We start from the raw sequence: 24,161 nt of genomic DNA on the forward strand, positions 1-24,161 counted from the left end.
TGTTAGTTTATGAATAATAAAACATTAAAGACCTGTTATCAATGCATCATTCGTCTCTGGTTTGGCTCTCGTCTACTCTGCATCTTCAGTCAGAACCAAACACGGAGAAGCAGCATTCAGTTTTTATGCTCTTATAATCTGGAACTAAGTTCCAGAAAACTGCACAGCAGCCAAATCACTAAGTTCCTTCAAATCAATTTTAACTGATTTAATCTTTGATGAATATTAACTGGAAAATAGATACATTTTGGTTTGGATTACAATTTTTTATTACTTTGTCACCTGTTCTCATTATTCTGCTACTGCAATATAAAGTGTCTTTCTTTTTTTGTTTTGTATTGTGTTTATGTCAAGAAAATCACTTTACCTTGTTCCTAAAATGTGCTATGATCTTGAATTGATGTGACTCTTGCTATGATGTAATGTTCCTTTCATACTGTCCCTACCAAAACTAAATCCTCTATATGCCTGTATACACTGTGCTGTGACCACGTTTAGGAGAAAATATTTGCACAGTTTATCACATGGGTTTGTTTGTCCAATAATGTTCATCAGGCAGTCCTGCTTCCCTCTTTCCTCACTTGATCTCCAGACCATTTTTCCCCTGACGTATGTGAGTGTTGGAGGTAAACGTCCCTCCTGCTGGCATCAGCTCATGCTCAGTGGGCGGGGTGGAAGCTCTTTACCCTCCTGACTCCCTGCTGCTCCGTCCATTCTGCTTCATGTCAGTTCTGTTCCTACTGAGTTCAGGACCTACAAGTGCATACCCTGCAGTTCTAAAAGCTTTTCTCTGAACACTACAGAGGAGTGGCTATTTTCCATTTGTTTGTATTGCACTTCAAGAAATAACAATATGCCATTGTCACGTTCTCTGTCCATTACATCCCTGAGTGGGCTGTTACCAGCCTGGGAGGACGATGAGCTGCCGGTGGAAGACCTGATGCTTTTTGAAGTGGCATGGGAGGTCACCAACAAAGGTCAGACACACTGCAACTCAGCTGTTACTGCTTTATCTAAGGTCATTTACTTTAAGGCATAGTTCTTTAAACCTTAACCAGATGAAACTGGTAGAGCTTCCCAGTTGATCACAAACTTATTATAAGTATAATTCTGTTCAGAGTATGGGACAAAGGTAAAATCACTCTGGTTCGGCAAATGAAGATTTCCTCACAATAAGAATACATTCTCTGGCATTGTTTTCCTAAAACATAATCTTTGCTCTTCAACAAGTAAATATTGCTCCACAGAGCACAGTGTCTACTCTCTCTGTGGAGTTAAACATTAAACTCTAGATAAACTAGAGAAGTAGCAGAGATGGGGCCCCGCTCTATGTATTTGTCTTCTGTCTTCTCTTTATCCCATTTAAAAGAAGTGATTCAGTGTGGATTGTGACTTCCAGAAAAACACATTAAAAACAAAATTAGAAAACAAACCAATGACAAAGTTAAGATTCTAAAAACTAAATGTTTAATTTTTTTTGTGCAAATTTATACAATAGATTTTATTTCAAAATGTTGGTCTTAGAAATAAAATTGCCACAGATTGGGTAGTTAAAAAAACATTTCCTAATTACGGAACTTAATTTTTAGTAATTATATCCAATAATAAGAAGTTCAGCCACACTGCTGACCCACCGTCATTCAACCTAAAATGGTCAAATGATTTTTTCTTTTAGGTCTTTTCACATCAACCAGCTATAGCCACAGATGAGAACAGGGAATAATACTATTTGGTGGTGTTAAATTACAAAAAAAAAACCCTGACCACTTGTTTAATGCAAGGGGACACATTGGATTTTTTTTTATATTATTATTTTCACAGAGGTTTTCCATTCCCTTGCAATGACGATATATTTACTAGTCAGTTCATGTGGGCCCTCGAATACTGACAGTTTTTGTGCTACTATATAAGGTTTTAAGCATGCAAGTTAATTTCTCATTTGTGAGATACAGCATATACAAATTTACTTCTTTTTCTTTAGGATACAAACCCACCATAAACTTAGGTGCAAGAATGATGGAGATCAAACATGAGCTTTCTATTCCTGCTCGAAAACAAAAACATGACAGAAGCTCTCTGTAAGAAAGGAACAAAGGAACACAGAAAGGAAAGAGACATCCAAACTATTTGGACTATTCTGAGTTATTTTAACGGTGATACTGCCATCTGCTGACAGATTTGTTTGTGGAGTCTTTTTTCATGTTGATAAGTATGACTGGTTAATAAAGGACCTGTTTTCATGTACTGACTTTATGTCTCATGGGACTTTAGTCATCCAGTCTAACGTCCCATGTCCTGCTATTAGTTATTTATCCACTGAGTTATGACACAAACAAACATAAACACCCAGTGAATAGATTTTCAGTTATGTTTACATGCTCAATGTCAAACATGGAATACACATTTGAGTGTGCAGAATGTATATTCATGGCTTTTGGAACTAATCACATGCCATAACCTCTGGTATGGGGATAACTGTGGGAGATGGTGGGATCATTGGGGGGAAGACAGGCACAGGAATGCCCCTGGTGTGTCATAATGTGATGGGTTCCTGGCAGATGGTCTATGACTGAAATTTTTCAGGCAGCGAGGACTGAGCTTGGCCCTGGTGGGGATTATTATTATTTTATTATATATATATAAAAAAAATAATAATAATAACCCCCACCAGGGGCCCTGGTGGGAATCACACTCTGTTGACCTCCCTGGAGCTGTCTGACTTGGAGGCATGGAACAATGCCCTCCTCCTCTTGGTCTTTCTTGCCTCATTTCCACTGAGCCAGATGGAAATGCAGGTTGATGCAGTTGGGTACCCTATTTAGTCTATTTCTTTTGTGAAAGCAGCTCATACAAGCAAACTACCACATTAATCCTGGGCCCTCTTCAAAGGTATGCTACATTTGGGATGGTGCTTCTGACCTCACATAGCACAATCCATTTACTGGGGGACAGAAAACCGTCACTGCTTGCAACAAACACAAGACATGTTAGTCTACAGGACATCCCATTTGTCATCCCATTAGTATGACACCATGTTAGACGTTAGACGCTAAAAATCTAACTGGTGATGGGCCTCTAATGGCCCTGAATACCATATTGAGCCATAACAACCAGAGCCATACTGCTTAGTGGAAAAGATACGTCTAAGTCCTAACTGCTGTGGATTGCAAAGGGCTGCCCAGATAATGGGGGTTCTTTCTCAATTTTTATTCATCCAAAAGAAATGTAGAACAATTACCATTTGCTCCTTTAATGAAGTGCTTGCTTCAAAGTGGTGATATGATTGTGGTATGCAACAGTTCAGGGTTCAGACTGTTTTTTTTCTCTATTATACAAACTGATGAAGGCTGGACTTCATTAGTTATCACATATTGGTATTTCATTTTAGTAATTTTGGCTCAGAAATAAGACAGGAAAATATGTTCCCCTTTTCAACACAAGCAAAGGGATGCTTGAGAATGTTTCTTATGTGTCACAGTTTACCATTAGTTTACAGTGTCTCAAATTTAAGATTTCATAAGAAATATTTATAGTTATTATTTGTGAGACTTGGAATTATTGATTTTTTCTTAATTCTAAATAGTTAGCAGTAGAAAAAGTACTTTTTCAGTGTCTAACTTTTGTTGGGTTGATGTTCTATAAATGGCTAATGTAGTTATACTCACATGAAAACAATGTGTAGCAATATACAACATATTTTCATTTATTTATGTAATTTATTTTGCACTTTATGAACTTTCAGTTGGAGGAATTTACACTGTCATCCAGTCTAAAGCTAAGGTCACAGTGGATGAATGGGGAGAGAACTATTACATGATGGGACCATACTTTGAACACAACTTCAAGACACAAGTGGAAGGCTGTGTACCACCCAACCCACTGATCCAGAAGGCAATGGATGCTCTTATCAACAATGGATGCCAGGTGTGTGGGTGTGTGTGTGTATGTATGTGTGTGTTTTCAGTTCTGGTCATATGCTTACATATATTTGTCATATCATAAGATGTTCAGTAATACAGCAGACACCCAATATTTGGATACAAAGAAGAAAAGAAAACAATCTTTTTTCTCATTAAGTCTGACCAAGCCTTTCCTGTTGTAGATAAGTTACGATTATCAAAAGCGTTAATATTTATTTAATGAATGCTAGAATGATGATAGAGAATTTTTACATCTTTCTTTACATTTCCATAGTGAGTGGTAGAATTCTCTTTTAAGCTGAAAGAAAATGGTCAAATGTTTTGAGTATTTTTCAGCAAGTTTCTGTGGTCTCTCATAGCACTTTTGGTCTCATTATATTTCAAGGTCTCAGTATAATATCATATCTAAACTAAGAGCCTTTTTGCCTGGAATGACCAGAAGGAAAGGTATTAACACTGGATATTCTCACTGACAGTCAAAGCTGCAGGCCACCATATATTTGGGTGTGTTCTGGTAAAGACGCTGCTTCAAGATTCAATGTTCATCATTGTTAAACATAATGGCGCCAATTATGAGAAGCTGTTTGCGTGTTGTTTGCAAACTATGAAGAAACATGTTAACTACAACTTTTGGGGAAAATTGTCACTATGTTGTGACATGTAGTATGAAACAGATAATCTGTGAAAAAAATCAAGCTCCTCTGCCTTCCCTCAGTGCTTCCAGTGCTAACTAGAAACACCACTGACTTAGGCATTTTATCTTCTATGGTGTCTACACACTTATTACTGGTTAGAAGAGTTTATACCATTCACTCTGAACATACTGTTCCCAAGGCATGCAGTCTCTTAAAAAGTTCTTGAAAAAAATTTGATTTTCAACTCCACAACCTACAGTTTTGTGTTAATAATAGTCTGATGAATAGTCTGACATTTTAAAGAGTTCTTTTAGTCCAAATAAGTTATAGGAAGTCAGGGGAAATTCCTTCTATGTGATGAATTGACAATTCCAAACCTCTGTTGGGAACACAAATACAAGGACTGAGGCTCTGAAACAAGGATGTCCACCTCCAGTCCTACAGACCTGCTGTTATGGCAGTTTTAGATGTGTCTCTGCTCCAACACAGCTGACCAATCATCTAAAACATTTTCCAGTCTTAATTCATTAAAAACATAAGACATAAAAACTTTAGTATGGTATTTTAAAATGGTTATATTATATACTATGTTTATATTTGTATTTAACAATATTTAACACTTTGGGGATTAATAAATTCTATTCTATTCTATTCTATTCTATTCTTCCTATATAGGATAAGACAAATTGACAATAAATAAACAGTTTTGAAAACATTTAAGCTTGGTTAAGTACTTTCTGAACTCTGTCTGCTGCTTCAGGTTCATTTTGGTCGCTGGCTGATTGAGGGCAGCCCTTATGTTATCCTGTTTGACATCGGCTCAGCAGCCTGGAACCTGGACCGATGGAAGGGGGACCTGTGGGAGACCTGCCACATTGGTCTTCCGTATCACGACCGAGAGGCAAATGACTCTCTCATTCTGGGCTCCTTGATTGCCTGGTTCTTTAAAGAGGTGTGGCTTTACCAGTGAAGTCTAGCATTTTTAAAATTCAACCTGTTCCTCCCCGGTTGAGTTTTAAATGTGTGCTTTCACAATTTGTGAACCTCTAACATCTATCTGTTTTTTGTTTGGTTTTTTAGCTAACAGACCACCTTGGAGACAAACCCAATGTCATCAGTCACTTCCATGAGTGGCAGGCAGGTCCTGGGCTTATTCTCTCTCGCTCCCGTAACATTCCTATGGCAACAGTTTTTACTACTCATGCCACACTGATTGGAAGATATCTTTGTGCTGGGAATGTTGACTTTTACAACAACTTGGATAAGGTAGGAGACCAGTGGGTTGTGCTTGGGGCAAAGATAAGATCAAAACCAATCAGCAGCAGCAAAGATAAAGGCAATACATGACAGTACAAATGATCTATTCTCTTTTTCTGTGGATTGACATTTGATAAGGGCTGTCCTTGTCACTGCACATAAAGACCATATTTTGTTGTCCTCTGTTAAAGTAGTGGGTCTGCGCACAAGAACCCAGTACCTCTCTTTGGCTGACGTCTTATGCAGCTGACCTGGGCTCCTCAGAATCAACTTCAAAACTGCAACCTCTGATGGTTTTGGAATGAAGGCCTAAGCCTTAAGCCAGACTTAAACATTTACCTGAATTACTCATTCCTGCCTTGGCATAGTCGTACTTCCTGAGCCTGGTTTGGCCTTCATGAAACAGATGAAGCCAAGATGAACTGATGGCGCTATGTCAAGCTTTTTTTTATCTTTTGTGGCAGTAAAAAATAAATCCAGTTGGGAGCAGAGGCGCTGCCAGGAATCTTGGGCCCCATGACAAAAAATTTAATTGTGTCCCCCTATGACAGCGTACCTGCTGTCATAGTTTCTTGAGTCTATGTGACCCATAAAAAGCGTCACAATTTTGGGGTGTGCCGTGGTGGCGTAGTGGTTAGCACGACCCATATTTGGAGGCCTTCAGTCCTCGACGCGGCCGGAGCGGGTTCGACTCCCGGACCCGACGATATTTGCCGCATGTCTTCCCCCCTCTCCTTCCCCGTTTCCTGTCAGCCTACTGTCGTATAAGGGACAGTAGAGCCCACAAAAAGACTCCCTAGAGGGGTAAAAAAAAAAAAGCGTCACAATTTTAAAGGCTTGTGACTGCCTTGCTTTCTTTGGTCCAATACTGATACTAGGACAGTATTTACTGTTAGTTAATTTAAATGCAACAGTCCACATACTGTATGTAAATAGGTTGCTTAATTTTTTATTATTATTAGCTTTGGATTACTGAAAGGTCTCTCCCACCAACAACAGTCATAGGCAGCGTGCAAAATATACATAAAGCAATCGAGACTTCTCAAAAAACAATGCTATGTAGTTGCATTTTGTTCAAGCCACAGTATATAACTTTAATTAATAAAATATGTTTTTTCCATATTTGGTAAGGCTGTCACCATGTGACGGTTTGCTATGAGACAGATAAATTGTGTAAAGATCAATCTCCTCCACCTCCTTCCTGAACTACTATTGCTGGCTAAAGTAATGCGCCATTCTGACCAAAAACAACCAATCTGAATCATAAGGAGGGTCTTAGTGTTGACAACCATCCTCATTCATGCTCGTATGGTGATTAGAACTGCTATTAGAGCAGCTCTAATCACCATACCAGCATCTGTTGTTAAGTGTGATAAAAGGTACAGGGGCAATTAAAATATATGAATATGTTGGTAGATTTGTTCCTTCATTCATTAAATGAAATGGAGGCAAACGGTAGTCTGTAACTAAGCTAACTATGCAAAATGGTTGATAATCTCACACAGTCTACCCACCTCTTTTGGAGAAAAGCTGGGCTATAAATTGACACTCTTATCTTTTTCCCTCTCAATCTCTATATTTTTGAAAACCTGACTTTATAATTTTTCTTAGCAGCATAGTAACAGCCACAGTCGTTCTTGTCTTCCACTGACTGCTGCTGAAGACCGTCACCGTCAAGCGCGCTAAGCAGGAACAAACCATTTCATGGAGATCCAGGGGGGTTCAGGGCAAATGTGAGCGTTTTGGTCTGGGAGTGGAAACATTTAATTTTACAGCTAAAAAATATTTTAAAAACATGATATGATTAATTTTATTAACAGGGCCCTCAATTTTTTTTCTATTTCTATAAACCTCCACCCCCACCCACCCCAAAAATATATATATACAGTACAGACCAAAAGTTTGGACACAACTGTGTGTCCAAACTTTTGGTCTGTATTGTATATATTTTGTGGGGTGCCTCCTGTCGGCCAGGGGCCCTTGGAATTGTCCTAACTTTTCCCCCCCTACATGGCGCCCATGGTTGGGAGTAAAACTTGTACCAAGCTGAACAGAAAGTGTAATCTTTTAGGGTAGTTTTAAATTCCCTACACACTGACAAATCCCAATCACATATTGAGCTAGAATTATTAGACAAATGCAAATTGGTGGCATTTGTCACCAATTTGACAATTTGTCACCAAACATCTTGTTGTACCTCAACATCTTGCTTTGTACCTCAACGCAAGATGTTAAGGTACAACTTGCCTTGACTTTTTAATTGGTTTCAGTTTGTATGAATAATTTACATTATTAATGGATTTGAAAAAAAATCCCCATTTATGTAAAATCATTCTAACACTCCCCCACTCCCCAAAAGAGGAAAAACGGTCAATGTGAAACGGCAACCGTTTAAAACTTTTGATATTTATACCCTTAATGAGTAAGCGTAAGTAACTGTAGTTCATTGAATTGTTTGAATTGGTATGAATCTGAAACTTCCCTCCATGTTCATTGTTCTAAAAAATGTACACAGTTTGTTTGTAATTCAAGCAAACTGTGTTCCGACCCCCACCACAGAGCTGTTAGCAACACAGGTAATTGGTAGCTGTCAGACTGATTGGCACATTCAAAGGTTTTGGTATTTTAAAATCATTTAGAGCATGATTAGTAACGTTGAACTGTATGAGGATGGCTTACTGTGATACTTGTAATTGGCCCCACTGCTCACACCCTAAAGGTCAGCCCAGAGCTGCAGATTGCTCACTGGCTGAATAGATAATTGACAGATGACCCCAGTCTACAGTTGCCTTTCCCATTCTATTGATAAAAACATAATAATACCTTATTCTCATAAGGTATTATTGTGTTTTTAAAGTTACCATAACTTTAAGACAGACTTCTTGAACCGATAAGTAATGTATTACTATTATTATTACTTTTAGACATTACATATAAAATTTATTAAAATTACCAGAGGAATTGCAATACATGCTCCTTTCTCTAATTTTGCCTGATTTAGGGTAATCAAATAATTTCCTGGCTTGTTTTGTGAGTCATGTCTCCTGGTTCTTGTCACATCTGGTTCCCCTTTACCAAAACCATAAAGTCCAAACCTTTTATGGCCTGATGTAACCAACTGGGATTTTTCAGATAACTTTCCACCAACTGGCAATATATAATCAAGTCTATCAATAATAGATTGATTTCAATTTTAATCTAAATTTAACTCAAACTGAATTTAAATTGTACATGTTTATAAATGAATGAAATTGAAATTTCAGAAAAAATCTAAATGGTTGAATGAGAGTAACCAAGTAAAATGAACGAAGAGTCCAAGGGTTCTAGTATTTTAAGCAGAAAGTATAAGAAAAAAAAGAATAATGGAAAACATTATTCCATTATGTTGATTTTTAGATCTTCTTAAGAAACAGAGAAGCCAGAAAAACATCCAACAAAACAAAGGAATTTCCAAAGTAAGGTGTTGCTGTGACCCGTTTGAAAAAGAGGAGTGTGATGTTATAACTTGCTAGGCTTTAACATGCAAGATTCTGTACAGATGGAACCTGTCCTAACAACTATTCTACTGTCATTTCTCTTTGAATTTACAGCTTAAAATTGATTCTGATATTTTTGTGTGCTGGTAGTTCAATATTGACAAGGAGGCAGGAGAGAGGCAGATCTACCATCGGTACTGCCTGGAGAGAGCAGCGGTGCATTGCGCTCACGTCTTCACCACAGTGTCCCAGATCACAGCAGTGGAGGCCAAACACATGTTGCACAGGAAGCCAGGTGGACGCCACCTACACCACAACAACATGCAATACTATACAACATGCAAATTGTATAAAATAGATATTAATACATGCAATTGCACATACAGAGAATTTATATGGATTGAATTAATGAATGGAGTCACATAATTTCAGCCCAATGACTAATGTCTACTGGCACAGTTCAGTGTTTCAGACCATTAAATACATTTGGATTTGCATAGTAAATACAGAATGTAGTTTTATGATCATTTATTTATTAAGGTTGAAATGACTATCAGAACTAAACTGGTTCTGTTTGAAAAAGTACAACTGTCCTTTTAAAATCATGAATCAACTGTAATTGATTCATTACAGTTCATTACTGCCTGAAATATTGAATCAAGAAATCAATTCAGTTTATTTGATTACACTAATTCACAACAAATGTCATGTGGAGGCACTTTACAAACAAACACATTTTATTTCGATCACAGATATGACTGTCCGCAGCAAAACCATGAGCAAGTCTCCTCAGGGGTTTTTCGAGATATTTACAGATTCTGAAAGTGTGGATTATGAGCTTTCCAGTGATGTCAAACAAAACAGCATGCTCAGTTAATTATTCAAAGTAGTTTAAAACGTTTCTGTCTAAGGAAACCCAGAAGACTGGATTCAGTCTTGCAGCATTCACTCCTCCTGGTGAAACATGTAGCAACATCAAAGACTTTAGCACAATCCTTTACATGATTGAGCATGTATATAGCAACAGTTGGGAGGGAAAACTCTTATTTAATGGGAAGAAACCTCCAGCAGAACCAGAACTGGGCTCAGTCCATGCAACCATCTGACACAAAACGACTGGAGGTTTGAGAAGAGAGAGCAGAGTGCACAGGAAGAAACTGATGAATTGATGTAGGATGATTTCTGATGTTGATTAAGGTAAAAAGTTAATAGCAGGACAGAGAGAACAGTTAGCTCATGGCAGCATCCTCCTCCTCCAGGAAGGTAGAACAGCCAACCACAATGCCAGACCAGATGTAGCTCAATGGAGAGAAAAACAACTGTCTCACAGACTGAAACTGGGAGCTGGTTCCACAGCAGAGGAGCTTGAACTATAGATCTGCCTGCCATTCTACTATCAGCAATTCTAGGAACCAGCAGCAAACCTGCAGTTAGAGAGAGAAGTGCTCTGTTAGGAACATATGGACCAATCAGATCTGATGTTTGATGGAGCTGATTGTTAAGGGATGTGAGAAGGAGAATCTGAAATTCTATTCTGGATTTCAAAGGAAATACAAAATAAGGAAATCCTTGAAACTTGTTTAATATGGACTTTAAATGATATATCCTGGTTCTTTATGATCACAGGTTGATTCAATGCCATCCATGAATCAAGGCTGAAGTGTGAATGTTAGATAGATGAACAGAGGGGAACCTTCCTGGGAGTGGCTGACCTGCCAAAGTTAGCTGTGTGAGCAGCGTGTACATGAGGGGGATTGAAAGTACTGAGACCCTCCTCCTGGCTCTGATTGGTTGTTTATGCCTGAGTGCTGTATTTCTGCAGATAGCAGTAGGACCACCGCAGCTTGATTTATTTTTCACAGATTATCTGTCATATTATACTGTCAGAACACAGTAATAGTTTTAACAAACATGTAAAAAAAACATATTGCTCGATAAAAGTTATTTATTGCAACTTTAACAAAGATAAAACAAAAATGAGTGAAAGCTGCTGAAATAGGCACCAACTTGTGCAGCAAAGGAAGCCGGTTAGGCTTTTTTGGATAGTTTCCTCCCCCCTTAATAAATGAAATCATTTGAAAACTACATTTTGTATTTACTCAGGTTATCTTTATTTATCTTTAAAATCCTCTGACATATTTCGAGTGTGGCAGTAAAGCGAGAACAGATGCAGGCAAATACTATGTCTCAGTATTGTTTGTACTTTTCTTCCACCAGTAGAGTAAAGTCAGCTCTGTTCTGTTTAACTCTGGCATAGATGTGGTGACTCCAAATGGGCTGAATGTGAAAAAATTCTCAGCCATGCATGAGTTTCAGAACTTGCACTCCACTAACAAGACTCGCATCCAGGAGTTTGTCAGAGGACACTTTTATGGGTGAGCATGAGGAGGCCTGTAGTTCAGTCAGTAAGCTGATATAGCTCTTTGATTTTAATGTTGCCTGATCCAATTCAAACAGGCCACATCATTCTGAGTTACACTCTGATACTGCCTAACTTTTGTCAGTTTGTAAAATTTCATTTTGGCAGACATCTTGACTTCAACTTGGACAAAACCCTGTTCTTTTTCATTGCTGGGAGATATGAATTCTCCAACAAAGGAGCTGACATTTTTCTTGAATCGCTGTCTAGACTCAACTACTTGCTGCGGGTGAGGACCCTCAACTCAGAGAATTTGTGGTTCTCCATCTTGTGTTTTCCAGTTTTATCAAGCTCACATGAATCCCTCAATGACTTTCTCAACAGGTCCACAGAAATGACTTGACTGTGGTGGTTTTCTTCATAATGCCAGCCAAAACAAACAACTTCAATGTGGAGTCACTGAAGGGGCAGGCAGTGCGCAAACAGCTCTGGTGGGTTCTCTTTGAAATATTTAGATGTAAACGGTAACAAACCTCAGCGTACCGCCATCTCCGTCACACAGCTTTCATGTATACAGTAAGTACTTTTAAAGAACATTAAACTGTTTGATCTTTGTTGCTCACAGGGACACGGCTCACACGGTGAAGGAGAGGTTTGGTAAAAAGCTTTATGAATCTTTGCTGACGTGAGTATAAACATTTTGTGAAGTAATTATGGTTATGTGTGAATGAAAATCCTTTAAATGTTTCTGTTTTCTGTCTTCAGAGGAAACATCCCAGACATGAACACCATTCTGGACAGAGATGACTTGACGATTATGAAGAGAGCTATTTATGCTACACAGGTACAAAATCTAACTGTATGTATTGGAATTTATTTCCATTGTGTTCTCCTGAAATAATGTATTTAGTTTTATAACTGGTTAATTGTCTCATCCTGAGCTTGTAGCGTTTGTTTATCATACTAAAAGTTTGTATAGTCAAACTTGGGCAATAATGGTTTGACTATGTCATCACCTTAAGAGCCGTATCTCATTATTTTGAGATAATGGATGAATTTTGTTATTTGGATGTTAATGTTGGGATAGCAATAACAGTTGCTCTACTGTCTGCTCTGTTTATATTCGGTCTTTTAACATAACATTGAAGCACCTATTAAATTTTAAAGCTTTACTTTTGTAAGGAGAGGGTTAGGGTTAGGGTTAGTCTATGAGTGAGTCTATTTATGATATTGTGATCAGTGGCTGGTGATGCAGCCTTATTCTGGGAGGATTTACCAAAGCAAAAGCATTATTCAAGTGTCTTAACTGTAATTAAAACCAGTATGGGATTAATGCCAGCTTTTACTTTGGACTGTGAGTCAATACAATATCTGTGTTAGAGCTTGATATACCAACAAAGTATCAGCAAAAGGTCATCCACGATTAAATAAATGTATATTAGTGGAGAGGTTTCACGGGTTGAGGTGCAAGGCTTATTGACTACATGTGTCAGCAATGATTGGAATTAAACTCTTCGACTGAAAAAGACGAAACATTGTGGGACTTATTTTTCTCTGGTTTTAAAGGTCATGGAAGCCATGTTACAGTAAACACTGAGCAAAATATTTAAATGTAGACAGACAAAATACTTTATTGCAAGCTTTCTAATGATGCCAAATACAAAAATAAAAAACTGAAGATGTGGCCATATGAATGGTGACACTGCATGAACACACCGAAGATGTTAAACCAAGAACCAAAGCTGTGCAAAGCTGCATGCTGGGATCATCCTGCAGTCAATGCTGACCTGGAGATTCCTCCAAACACCAGCTGGACTTCTTCTGAACTACCATTGATCTATAAACCTTTCTAAATCTGTTTTTGTGTCTGGAATTGTCACCTGTTTAAGAGTCATGTAGCAAGCAAGATGACAATGCCAATGTGCTTAGCCTTACAGAGGTGGTAGAGACTGAGACATAACCCGAAAGACTTGAACCATAGCCTCAAACAACTGCACACAACTGTAGTTTTTGTTTAAATTGAATAAATAAATAAATAAATAAAAACTGTACTCTTCTGTTCAGTTCCTTTTGACAGTTTTGAAAAGTTTTATGTTGGTCTGTCACATCAAATCTAATATAAAAGCACTAGACTTTACAACAGGGGTGTCAAACTCCAGTCCTCGAGGGCCGGTGTCCTGCAACTTTTAGATGTGCCTCTGCTGTACCACACCTGAATAGAATAATTAGGTCATCAAGGCTCTGGAGAACTGATCTACACAAGGAGGAGGTAATTAAGCCATTTCATTACAGTGTTTTGTACCTGCGGCACATCTAAAAACTGCAGGATAGTGGCCCTCGAGGACTGGAGTTTGACACCTGTGCTTTACAATAATGTGATTTGATACAATGTGAAAAGATTTTTGCAATATAGTCATATTGAACGCATGGACAAAAAATTCACAAATGACAGCAAATATGAGCCTGAATATATTGGTTGAAGTTGTTTAAAAGAATTAATATTTTACTTGGTTTTCAGAGCCTAAAAACTAGAAACTTTGCTCACTGTATGTCTTAATGATTTGTCTCAGAGGCACAGTCTTCCTCCAGTGACCACTCACAATATGCTGGACGACTCTGAAGATCCAATCCTGTTCAACGTCAGACGCATCGGTCTCTTCAATTCCAGAAACGACCGAGTCAAGGTACCGTACATTAATACAACCTGCGGTGCTGGGGTCAGTAAGTCCCCACTTCTTCCTCTTTTAGTGCACTGTTGTTATTCGATCTTCAATGATTAAAACAATGTCATATTTTGTTGTCTAACTGCAAGTAAAATACATTCTCTTAGCAAATGTATTTGACTAAAAGTACAGAAATTCTGGCATGGCATTCAAATAGTAATCATAAAAGAATGCCAGTTTGATTGGGAAGAACTGTTATTCTTCTCAAAATGTGATGATTTGCAAACACAAATATTAAAAAAATATGAATGAAGAATTTATAGAACATTAAGCACTAGACGTAGGAAGAACATAGCTGGAAAATCAAACACAAATTTGGCTGAAAATAGATGTTATAGAAGATTGGAAGAGTATAGTTTAAAACTTTTTGTCATGATCTGTGTTTTTCTGTGTATTTATTTCGAGTTTCCTGTGTCTCTGTGCCTCCGTGTTGTCCTGTCTCCCTTTGATTATTCCCAGGTGTTTCTCGTTTCCCTAATTACGTCCTGTGTATTTAGTGTCACCTGTGTGTCTGTGTCTTTGTCGGGTCCTCGTCTCATTGTGGCGTTTGTCTATGTGTGCTCCAGTCCATCGTTCCAGTTGCTACCTGAGTTGAGCCCTGGCTTCCGCTCATCAGTGCTGCCTGGTGTTATTTGGACAGTTTATTTTCTGGATTGAGTATCATTAAATCCATCATTTGCACATCAACCTGGGTCTCAGCGTCTGCCTCACCTCCTCACTACACCACTTTATGACAGAAGGATCCAACCACAAGTACGGTGAGGCACGCTAATTACATCATGGACTCAGAAGGCTTGCTGAGAACCATCGAGGACTATGTAGCGTTTGTGGCAAGCCCGTACTCGGCACATCAGAGCCTGAATAAGGCCACGCGCATGGTCCTCATGTTGGATCAATGGATCTCGCAACTTCCGCATCTGTGGCTGGCGGAGTTACAACAGGAGGCAGAGTGGCAATTCCAGACAGCCATCGCGGTGCTGAAAGGCAACCCTCTGCCTCCCAAGTCGGACTATCTCTCCGCCAGCCCAGCTCCAGCGTCTCCGGGACCAGCACCTCCAGCCGGCGCACTCGAGCCCGTTCCAGCCGGCGTTCCAGCTGGCGCACCGGAGCTCGTTCCAGCCGACGTTCCAGCCGGCGCACCCGAGCCTCACGCCTCCGCTCCAGAGACAGCTCCAACCACTGTTTCTATAGTGATGGGGTTTCAGGCGGCCAGCCTGGCACTTGGCCGACAGGCGGCGCGGCTGAGGGTGTTTCGTGCCCCAGTTAGTGGGTTATCGGCCCCAGTTAGTGGGTCTTCTGTTCCCTCGTAGCTTCCCAGTGTGTCCCCAGAGCTTCCCAGTGGCCCCAGTGCTCCTCCAGAGCCCCTAGTGATCTCCCTGAGTTTTTCCCCTTTCGTGTTCCTCTGTCTCCCCCTAGTGTTCTTAGTGTTCCTGAGTCGCCGCCCCTTAGTGTTCCTCCCGAGTCTCCGCCCCTTAGTGTTCCTCCCGACACCCCACCTCTTAGTGTTCCTCCCGACACCCCGCCTCTTAGTGCTCCTCCCAAGACCCCGCCTCTCAGTGCTCCTCCCGAGACCCCGCCTCTCAGTGCTCCTCCCAAGACCCCGCCTCTCAGTGCTCCTCCCGAGACCCCGCATCTCAGTGCTCCTCCCAAGACCCCACCTCTCAGTGCTCCTCCCGAGACCCCGCCTCTCAGTGTTTGTCGCCACCTCCAGCGCCGTGGACGGCCGCCGGACCTCCTCTGAGGTTCCCGCCTCCAGCGCCGCGGACGGCCGCCGGACATTCCCCGAGGTTTCCGCCTCCTTTGCCTCCGCCCACCCTGTGGGTAGTTTTTTGTTGTTTTTGGACTCTGGCCCCCCATCCAGCACCCTTTAGCCCACCCTTGTTGTGTTTTTTCTTGGACATTTTTTTTGGGCGTCTGGTAGCCGCCCTTGAGGGGGGGGTTACTGTCATGATCTGTGTTTTTCTGTGTATTTATTTTGAGTTTTCTGTGTCTCTGTGCCTCCGTGTTGTCCTGTCTCCCTTTGATTACTCCCAGGTGTTTCTCGTTTCCCTAATTACATCCTGTGTATTTAGTGTCACCTGTGTGTCTGTGTCTTTGTCGGGTCCTCGTCTCATTGTGGCGTTTGTCTATGTGTGCTCCAGTCCATCATTCCAGTTGCTACCTGAGTTGAGCCCTGGCTTCCGCTCATCAGTGCTGCCTGGTGTTATTTGGACAGTTTATTTTCTGGATTGATTATCATTAAATCCATCATTTGCACGTCAACCTGGGTCTCAGCGTCTGCCTCACCTCCTCACCACACCACTTTATGACACTTTTGTCCTGGAAAAAATTACTTTAAGATTACAAGAGAGAAAATTTGAGGAAATCTGAATGAACTATAGCCATGGGTGTTATGGTTTTGATTTTGGCTATGTGAGTAAAAAAAAACAAGAAAACAAATCAGATTTTTTTTATAGTCCATATCCAACTTTTTCATGGTAATCTGATCAGCCCAAGACTGATCTTTTGACGCCAAAAAAAAAAAAAATCTGATTGCTACGACTTCTACATGAGATAATAAATTGAATACATATTTGATTGTCTTTAAAACATCTGCAGTCTAAAAAAATTTTTTTTTAATAAACATTACCTACTGCAGCTGTAAAATGCTTCACTTGATCAGCTGTTTGTGCCTTCACTCTATCAAGGCTCAACTCATTGAGACAAGAAATCTAAACTGAGAAGATGGCCTGCCTTAGTGACTCAACGAGCTTTCAGTTGTTTAAATGTGGTTATTTTATTTCTTTGTTTTCTTTTAAATGCATACCATCAAACAAAAAACTGTTATATCCTAGACATTGACCCGCCTGGTAAATATTAACTGTATGTGATTCAAACAAAACAAAAGAGGAAACTAGCCTGGCTTACTGAAAAGCCAGCTACACCTGTGTCTCATTGTGTTCATGTGTTCATGTATTCATGTGTTCTCTCAGATCATCTTCCATCCTGAGTTCTTGTCCTCCACCAGCCCTCTGCTGCCAATGGATTATGAAGACTTTGTCCGAGGCTGTAACCTTGGAGTTTTCCCTTCCTACTATGAGCCGTGGGGATACACACCAGGTAGACTTTGAGCAGCAAATTGCAGCTCATGCTGTGTGTGTATGGGACCTTTCCAAAAATACTAAACCGGTGCAACAGGAAACATTAGAAAACATTCATCTTTCAGGTTATGATTTGTTGTAAGGCATCATGCACAACTGTTACAGCTACAATTACAAATTGGACCAAGGCAAACAAATAACTGTTACAGGATTATGCTACCCCAAAACAATTCTGAATTTATTTTTAACATAGTGTGAAAAAGAATAACACAAAAACAAACTGAAAAAACACTTTACTAAGTAAGTACTAATTATACTAAGTCTACTATCTGTAGGCGACTTTAGCATCACATTCTTCTTTTGATCTTTTTCTTTATTCACTTAGAGCAAATTTTCATTCTAATGTATGTTTTGGTTCTTTGTTTATCATTATTGTTCCTTTCTGTTTTCTGTATGCCAGCTTCAGGTTTTGCTCAAGTTTATCTTTCACCTCTCCCTCAGTTTGCCAGCTTGATTCCTGTTCAGCTGTTTAAAGTCCTTTATTTTCCCTCGAACCAACATTTAAGTCTAATAGAAGAAACAAATAAACACAAAGAAAAGATTCTGAGAGATGTTCATAGCTTGGGATTTTGTTTTCTAACATAATCCTGCTTTAAATATCTCAATAACATTCTCCCTAATGTATGCTGTTAGGTCCTTGGTCTTCATAGTAATATTTATATTCACTATTTATATTCACTAACAAGCCTCAGATTCCAGCAAAATAAGTTTTTTGTTGTATGCAATGCTAAGCCCCTCACTTCCTATTCCATCCATCCCAAACCTGTAGAGTTTGACCCTGATCAGGACCTATAGGAAATCTATTAAACTGGTCTGTTAAGTAACACTCGCCTGGTTTCTGATGACTCACGTCCGAGTGGCCCACCATGGTTCCTTCAATGAACTGATCAGATTGAATAGCCCTGTAGAACACCTCCATTAACAGTGGCTCTCCTCTGTTATGCAACAAAAATTGGTGTTATTTAGTGACTCACATGGAGCCCCAGGGTGTTGATATGCTAACTTTGGGCTAAAGCAACCTTTAAAACCCCCTCATAAATCTAAGTGAAGGCTTTAGGAGGCTGAATGTCTCTTCTGGAAAAGAACTTGAAGGTTTTTTGGTGAAACGCAGGTTGTAGTCTACTGTCTTCTTCCTCTGATGAATGTCCTCTGATGACCAAGTCCTTTGTCATTGTCTGAGCAGGGTGGCCAAGTCCAGTCCTCAAGAGCAACCACCCTGCAACGTTTAGTTGCAATCCTTCTCCAACACACCTGAATCAAAAGAAAGGCTCATTAGCTAGTTGGCCTTTTGGCTCAGGTGTGTTGGAGCAGGCATGCATGTAAAAGTTGCAGGGTTGGAGCTCTACAGCAGTGGTCCCCAACCACCGGGCCGCGGACCAATTGGTACCGGGCCGCGCAAGGAAATAATGAACTACTTCTGGATCTTTTATTTTGAAAATCCTAAACCGGATTTTACCGGTTACGTCTTGTGCGTCAAAATTGAGCCAACTTGCAGCAGAATGAGTAACAAAACAACATCGGAGTACTGCGGCACACCCACGCCCCCACCCCAAACAACAGCATCGGACTCGATACTTACGACACCCCCCCTCCCCCCTTCCACAGCAAAATTGCGAAGGGCTGACCGGTCCGCGCGACTAAAAAGGTTGGGGACCGCTGCTCTACAGGACTGGACTTGGGCATCCCTGGTCTACAGAGTCTGAGCCACAGCTGAAGAGAGAGCCCAACCTTAACCACAGTTCAGGGAGGGTAGGGGTTGAATTCTCTTCACAAGGCAGTCTTCTGCCCATCTGTGGGCCTCTGGTCCTCTTCTCTTGCTACAGAGTTCTTTCTCTATCTTGATCTTGGTTTGACTGCCTGGAGGATATCAACCAATATGTCTCCTATAACACTTTGTAGCCTTTAGGGCTCTTCCACCCTACAGATATTTTCATTGACTGGTTCTGTTGTTGTGCTCACATGCTCACTTTATTGGTTGTGTGCTAAGTTGTAAGGTGACAGCTCCTTTTTCTGACAACCTGCATATAGACTCAGATTAAATTACACACAGCTGGATTCTAGTTAATAATTAGGGGACTTATAAAGACAAATGCCACTCTTAGATTTTATTTGAGGAGTTAAGTAAGGTATATGAATACAAATGCTTGAATAGCTTGAAAAGGTTAAAGGTCTATCAATACTTTACCAAGACTCTGTTGCAGTTTTCTTATTTGTAATCATTGAGATACAACATTTTGTTAATTTACTTGTCTTTGCAATCCAACCTTTAGCACAGGTGTGCTGTGTGTGTCTTTTCCAGGTGAGTGTACTGTGATGGGCATACCAAGTGTCACAACCAATCTGTCAGGGTTTGGCTGTTTTATGGAGGAGCATGTCTCAGACCCTGCTGCCTATGGTAATACACACACAGATGCTTCAATGCTCCATCTTTATTCATCTCAGGTCAGTGTTCCTTCAAACCTCTTTTCTGTCGCAGGTATCTACATTGTGGACCGTCGGTTCAAATCTGCTGAGGAATCCTGCAACCAGCTGACCCAGTTCATGTTCAGTTTCTGTCAGCAGTCTCGACGTCAGCGCATCATCCAGAGGAACCGAACCGAGAGGCTGTCAGACCTGCTGGACTGGAGATACTTAGGAAGGGTCTGTTTCTAACACACCCAGAAACAGCAGGAGAGGCATTGGTTTTATAATGACTTATCACTCACAAATACGTCCCAGTAGATGAGTGTAATGGTGTTTCCAAAAACAAAAAAATATGACAAGCAGTTAAAATCTAATGACTAGCCTGACGCTTCCTTTTCTCTGCTGGAGATGTGCAAGTTATGCACATCTCCAGCAGAGATGTGTTTGTTGCCAACAAACAAATCTCAAAACCTCTTTTAGAGTGGGACTGTGTCAAGCAGCATTAATACCAAATTAAATTAACAGTTCCTACAAAAAGTACCCTTCTGATTTTTTTTTACCCTATTAGTTGCTTTTGCGGATCAATCAACGATCAATAAAAAAATAAGTGATTGCATTAATATTCACCCTTTCAGTGTTTCAGTGTGTATTTATCAGCTGGCTCTCTGTGTGGATCACTCTCAGGTTGCACTTCTCCTGCATTCTTCCAGATAAATTGTCCCAGCTGTCACCTTTGTAGTTTAGTCCCTTGTCATTGGGCATCTGTCTCTTTAAGAAGCTCCTACTCTTTCAGACTCTTCGCCTTAAGAATGTCGTCACAACAATGCTCCTCCATTATCCCAATCACAACCGTTAGAAGTGATGGATGAGAAGTAGTTTGTAAGATGAGTTCAGAAAAAACCTGGTGGAATTCCTCCAGAAGTTTTCTTATTGCTGCTGCCGCTAGTCTGGAGGAGCTGAGTGGGGAAGGCAGCTCCAAACAGCAAGCATTTAGCACCCCTGAATGGTTGCCATGGGAGATACAATGATTTCTCAACATGCAAGAAATACTCAAAGGAACACTCCATGATGTTGAAGAGGAATAATATTATAACATGGTGTAAAGTTGAAAAAAAGTCAATTTAACATAATACTCCCCTTTAAATAATTTTATTTGTCTTTTTTTTTTTTTTTAAATAGAAATCAGTTTTCACTCTGAACCCAAAGGGTTTTTGGGGAAATTGTTGTCAAATTTTGTTTATCATAATTGATTAGTAAAAGCAATAAATGATAAAACATCAAAGGGAGTGAGGACCTTATATAGGAACTCTATAAAGACACATTTACAGTGTTAACTTGATTTTTGTTTCAAAATCGAATTGAGCAGCAAGAATTTTCAGAATGTTTGTGGTTCTTATTTTTACTTTGTGAAAAAGAAACCTAAGTAAAAAATAAACAAATGCATGGACAAAGTAAAAAACTACATACAATATGTTTTGATGGACTTTTTTGGCATCTATCTTTTCTTGTGACAGTTCTACACACACGCCCGTCATCTGGCACTTAGCAGAAGTTTCCCAGACAAGTACAAGATGGATAACAAAGGCCCTCTAAAGGCAAGTAAATACTCCTATGGTAAGGGAGTTGAAATGTTTCCCTTTTGTGTGAAGTTTCTCCAAAGAGCAGGAAAGAGTTCCTGTTGATTTAATAAGACATTCCCAGGTAAGGTCAGACATATTCCTTTCCTATTTAAGAAACTGCTGTGGGTAAAATGATCACATAAAAGTTGTAGATGGTAAGACTGCTAATGAAAAGGACATTCTGTGTCTTCTTCACAGACTGAGGGTTTCCGTTATCCTCGGCCAGCTTCAGTGCCTCCGTCTCCCTCTGCCTCCCTCCATTCCACCCCGCACCACAGTGATGTAGAGGATGATGATGATGAGCCATACAATGAAGAAGAGGAGGCAGAGAGGGACCGGTTGAACATCAAGGCTCCTTTTAAGCTGGGATCAGTGCCAGAAGGCAAGAAAAAGCAGCCAGGAGAGTCAGGGAATTAAAATCAATAATTTAAGTTCAGAATCTTTACTGGTTCCACCGACTGCCCAACACATTCAATAAACTTAGAGATTAAATAACAATTATCATTTTACTTCTACTTTCACACAACTGTAGTTGTACCAGTCAGGATGCATGAAGAAAGATGATGTTCAAAATATTTCAGGAAATGATTTAATCTAACCTTTATTTCATAAACATACACAATGTCTTTGTTTTTTTAATCATGCAAAAGCTATGAACTTCTGAAATTTAGACTTCTCTTTGACCCTTGACTCTTGCTGCTTCTCTAAACTGATGTTAGATACATCAAATAAACCAACAGACCCATTCCATAAATTAGAATATTATTGAAAAGTCCATTTATTTCTGGTTCTGGTCTGCTCTGCATCCAGAACCAAACATGGATAAGAGGAGCATTCAGTTTTCATGTTCCTCTAATCAGGATCAAACCTCTAGAAACACTAAGATTCTTTGCAACAAGGCTAAAAACCAAACGGCTCGAGGTGCTTTTAACTGATAAAACCTGGAACATTGATCCATATATCTGATGTATATTTCATGACAACAATCCTTGATTTTGATGATGCTATTTGGAAAAATATAATGTTTGTTGCATATTTGCTGTTCCCAACATAATTACTGTGTCATGTTTTGATCATGTGAAGCAGTGGCCCCCAGGCCCTCGTCCTCAGGGCCCACAGAGGACATGTTTTAGATGTGTCCTTCTCGAGCACAACTGAATCACAGCCTTTGCCTGCCTGTAGAAACCTGGTAATCACCCATTCATTCATGCCTGGTGTGCAGCAGCAGGTCGGGGTCCCGTTGGGGCCCCATTAGGTCCTCAGAGCTCTGATGCAAACAACTTTGATCTGCGTTGTTGCTGAAATGTGCTACACAAATAAACTTGACTTTTACACATTCACTGTTACTGGATGCAAATTGTATGAATGGACAGTGATTTTATTTCAAACATTTAAGTCAACCTCAGACCTAAAGTGCAATAATCCCCAAGTGTTTATTAAAATATCATTTTAAACACAGTGAGATAATTCATATTTACAATGCAGATTTTTGACAGTGTTGCACCAAACACAAATACAAAAATGATGAAATATGATGATTATTGTTGATGTCAGAAGTATTCTCTCTTCCACACTGGGAAATACATCTCATCTGGAGCTTCATCGGCTAGGAGAGAAAAAAGAGACAAACATCATATCATAGAACTTTAAGCACAATAGCATGAAAAAGCCTCGGCCAGTTCTGGAGAACAGAACAGCAAATAACTTTTGGAACAACACCAGAAAACAAGCAGTCAGCCTGAGTGGTCACCTCCCTCTCTGGCTTGCTGCAGGATCTTGAGCAGCACTGTGGCTGCCTGGCCAACACTCAGTTTCTCTGTGTTTTGACTGCGGGTCTCTGAAAGAAACAAAAAACAAAAAGCACACACACATCAGAAGTATTCCAAACAGCTGAGTTCTGATTTCAGGTCTGTGGCGGACCGTGGGAATTCTGACTGTTCTCAAACTATGAACAAAACTTGCTCAGAATGAACATTAATTTAGCTCAACTGTGAACCAAATAAACATTGTTGTACCTAAGTGTAGCGTGTCATAGACATCTCCTTCCTTTCGGTCCTCAGAGATGAACCTACGGCCCTCTGACAAAAAGTATTACAAGTCAGTTTCACTTCCTTAGAAATTAAATTTTTTTCCCCTTTAAATGTAGGCACAACAGTTTAGATCAAACATGGCCATTCTTAACACATTGTCCAGCTGTGTTAGTAAAAACAAACTATTCATTAAAATATTTGAGCTTGAATATTATGGCATAAAGTGCCTCATAAATCTTTTCATTCCTTGAACATTTTCACATTTCGTCACATTATAACCACATCCTTCAGTTTACCTCAATAGGGATTTATGTGAAAGGTCAACACAAATATAGGAAAACTTATGAATGGTGGTGTTGGAGTTAGACCAAAATGCAGACAGGAACTCAGGATAATCATTAAATGCAGGTATAAATAAGGTATTATGCAAAATTGAAGTTTTTGAGCTGCATGTTATGTTACAATGTCATTACGTCATCAAGCACATACCCAAAGAGTTGCATGACCTAATTGTCTTAAAGAGGATGCTGTATTTGAGGGTTTTTAATTGTATTTAATTTTTAAAGTATTGTTAGCACCAGACCATTTTGAATCATGTT

General features: G+C 39.8%; 1 protein-coding gene and 1 long non-coding RNA gene across 2 annotated transcripts; one reads left to right on the forward strand and one right to left on the reverse strand.

Moving 5' to 3' along the window:
• The first annotated feature begins 437 nt into the window (after positions 1-437).
• On the forward strand, positions 438-22,883 carry gys2 (glycogen synthase 2). The gene is made up of 16 exons (XM_032588779.1): positions 438-977; positions 3,743-3,924; positions 5,316-5,507; positions 5,636-5,821; positions 9,439-9,583; positions 11,546-11,663; positions 11,816-11,936; positions 12,032-12,138; positions 12,273-12,332; positions 12,413-12,491; positions 14,218-14,331; positions 17,343-17,469; positions 19,810-19,905; positions 19,987-20,150; positions 21,428-21,508; positions 21,731-22,883. The coding sequence occupies exons 1-16, from the start codon at positions 854-856 to the stop codon at positions 21,947-21,949; spliced, it is 2,115 nt and encodes a 704-aa protein (XP_032444670.1). The 5' UTR covers positions 438-853; the 3' UTR covers positions 21,950-22,883.
• Positions 22,884-22,946: 63 nt separating this feature from the next.
• LOC116736368 (uncharacterized) lies at positions 22,947-24,155 on the reverse strand. The gene is made up of 2 exons (XR_004342545.1): positions 23,548-24,155; positions 22,947-23,369 (listed from the first exon to the last, which is right to left on the reverse strand). It is a non-coding gene; the product is annotated as an uncharacterized LOC116736368 (long non-coding RNA).
• Positions 24,156-24,161: the final 6 nt, after the last annotated feature.

The sequence above is a fragment of the Xiphophorus hellerii genome, chromosome 17 (assembly GCF_003331165.1).
Source record: "Xiphophorus hellerii strain 12219 chromosome 17, Xiphophorus_hellerii-4.1, whole genome shotgun sequence".
NCBI classification, from domain to species: domain Eukaryota; kingdom Metazoa; phylum Chordata; class Actinopteri; order Cyprinodontiformes; family Poeciliidae; genus Xiphophorus; species Xiphophorus hellerii.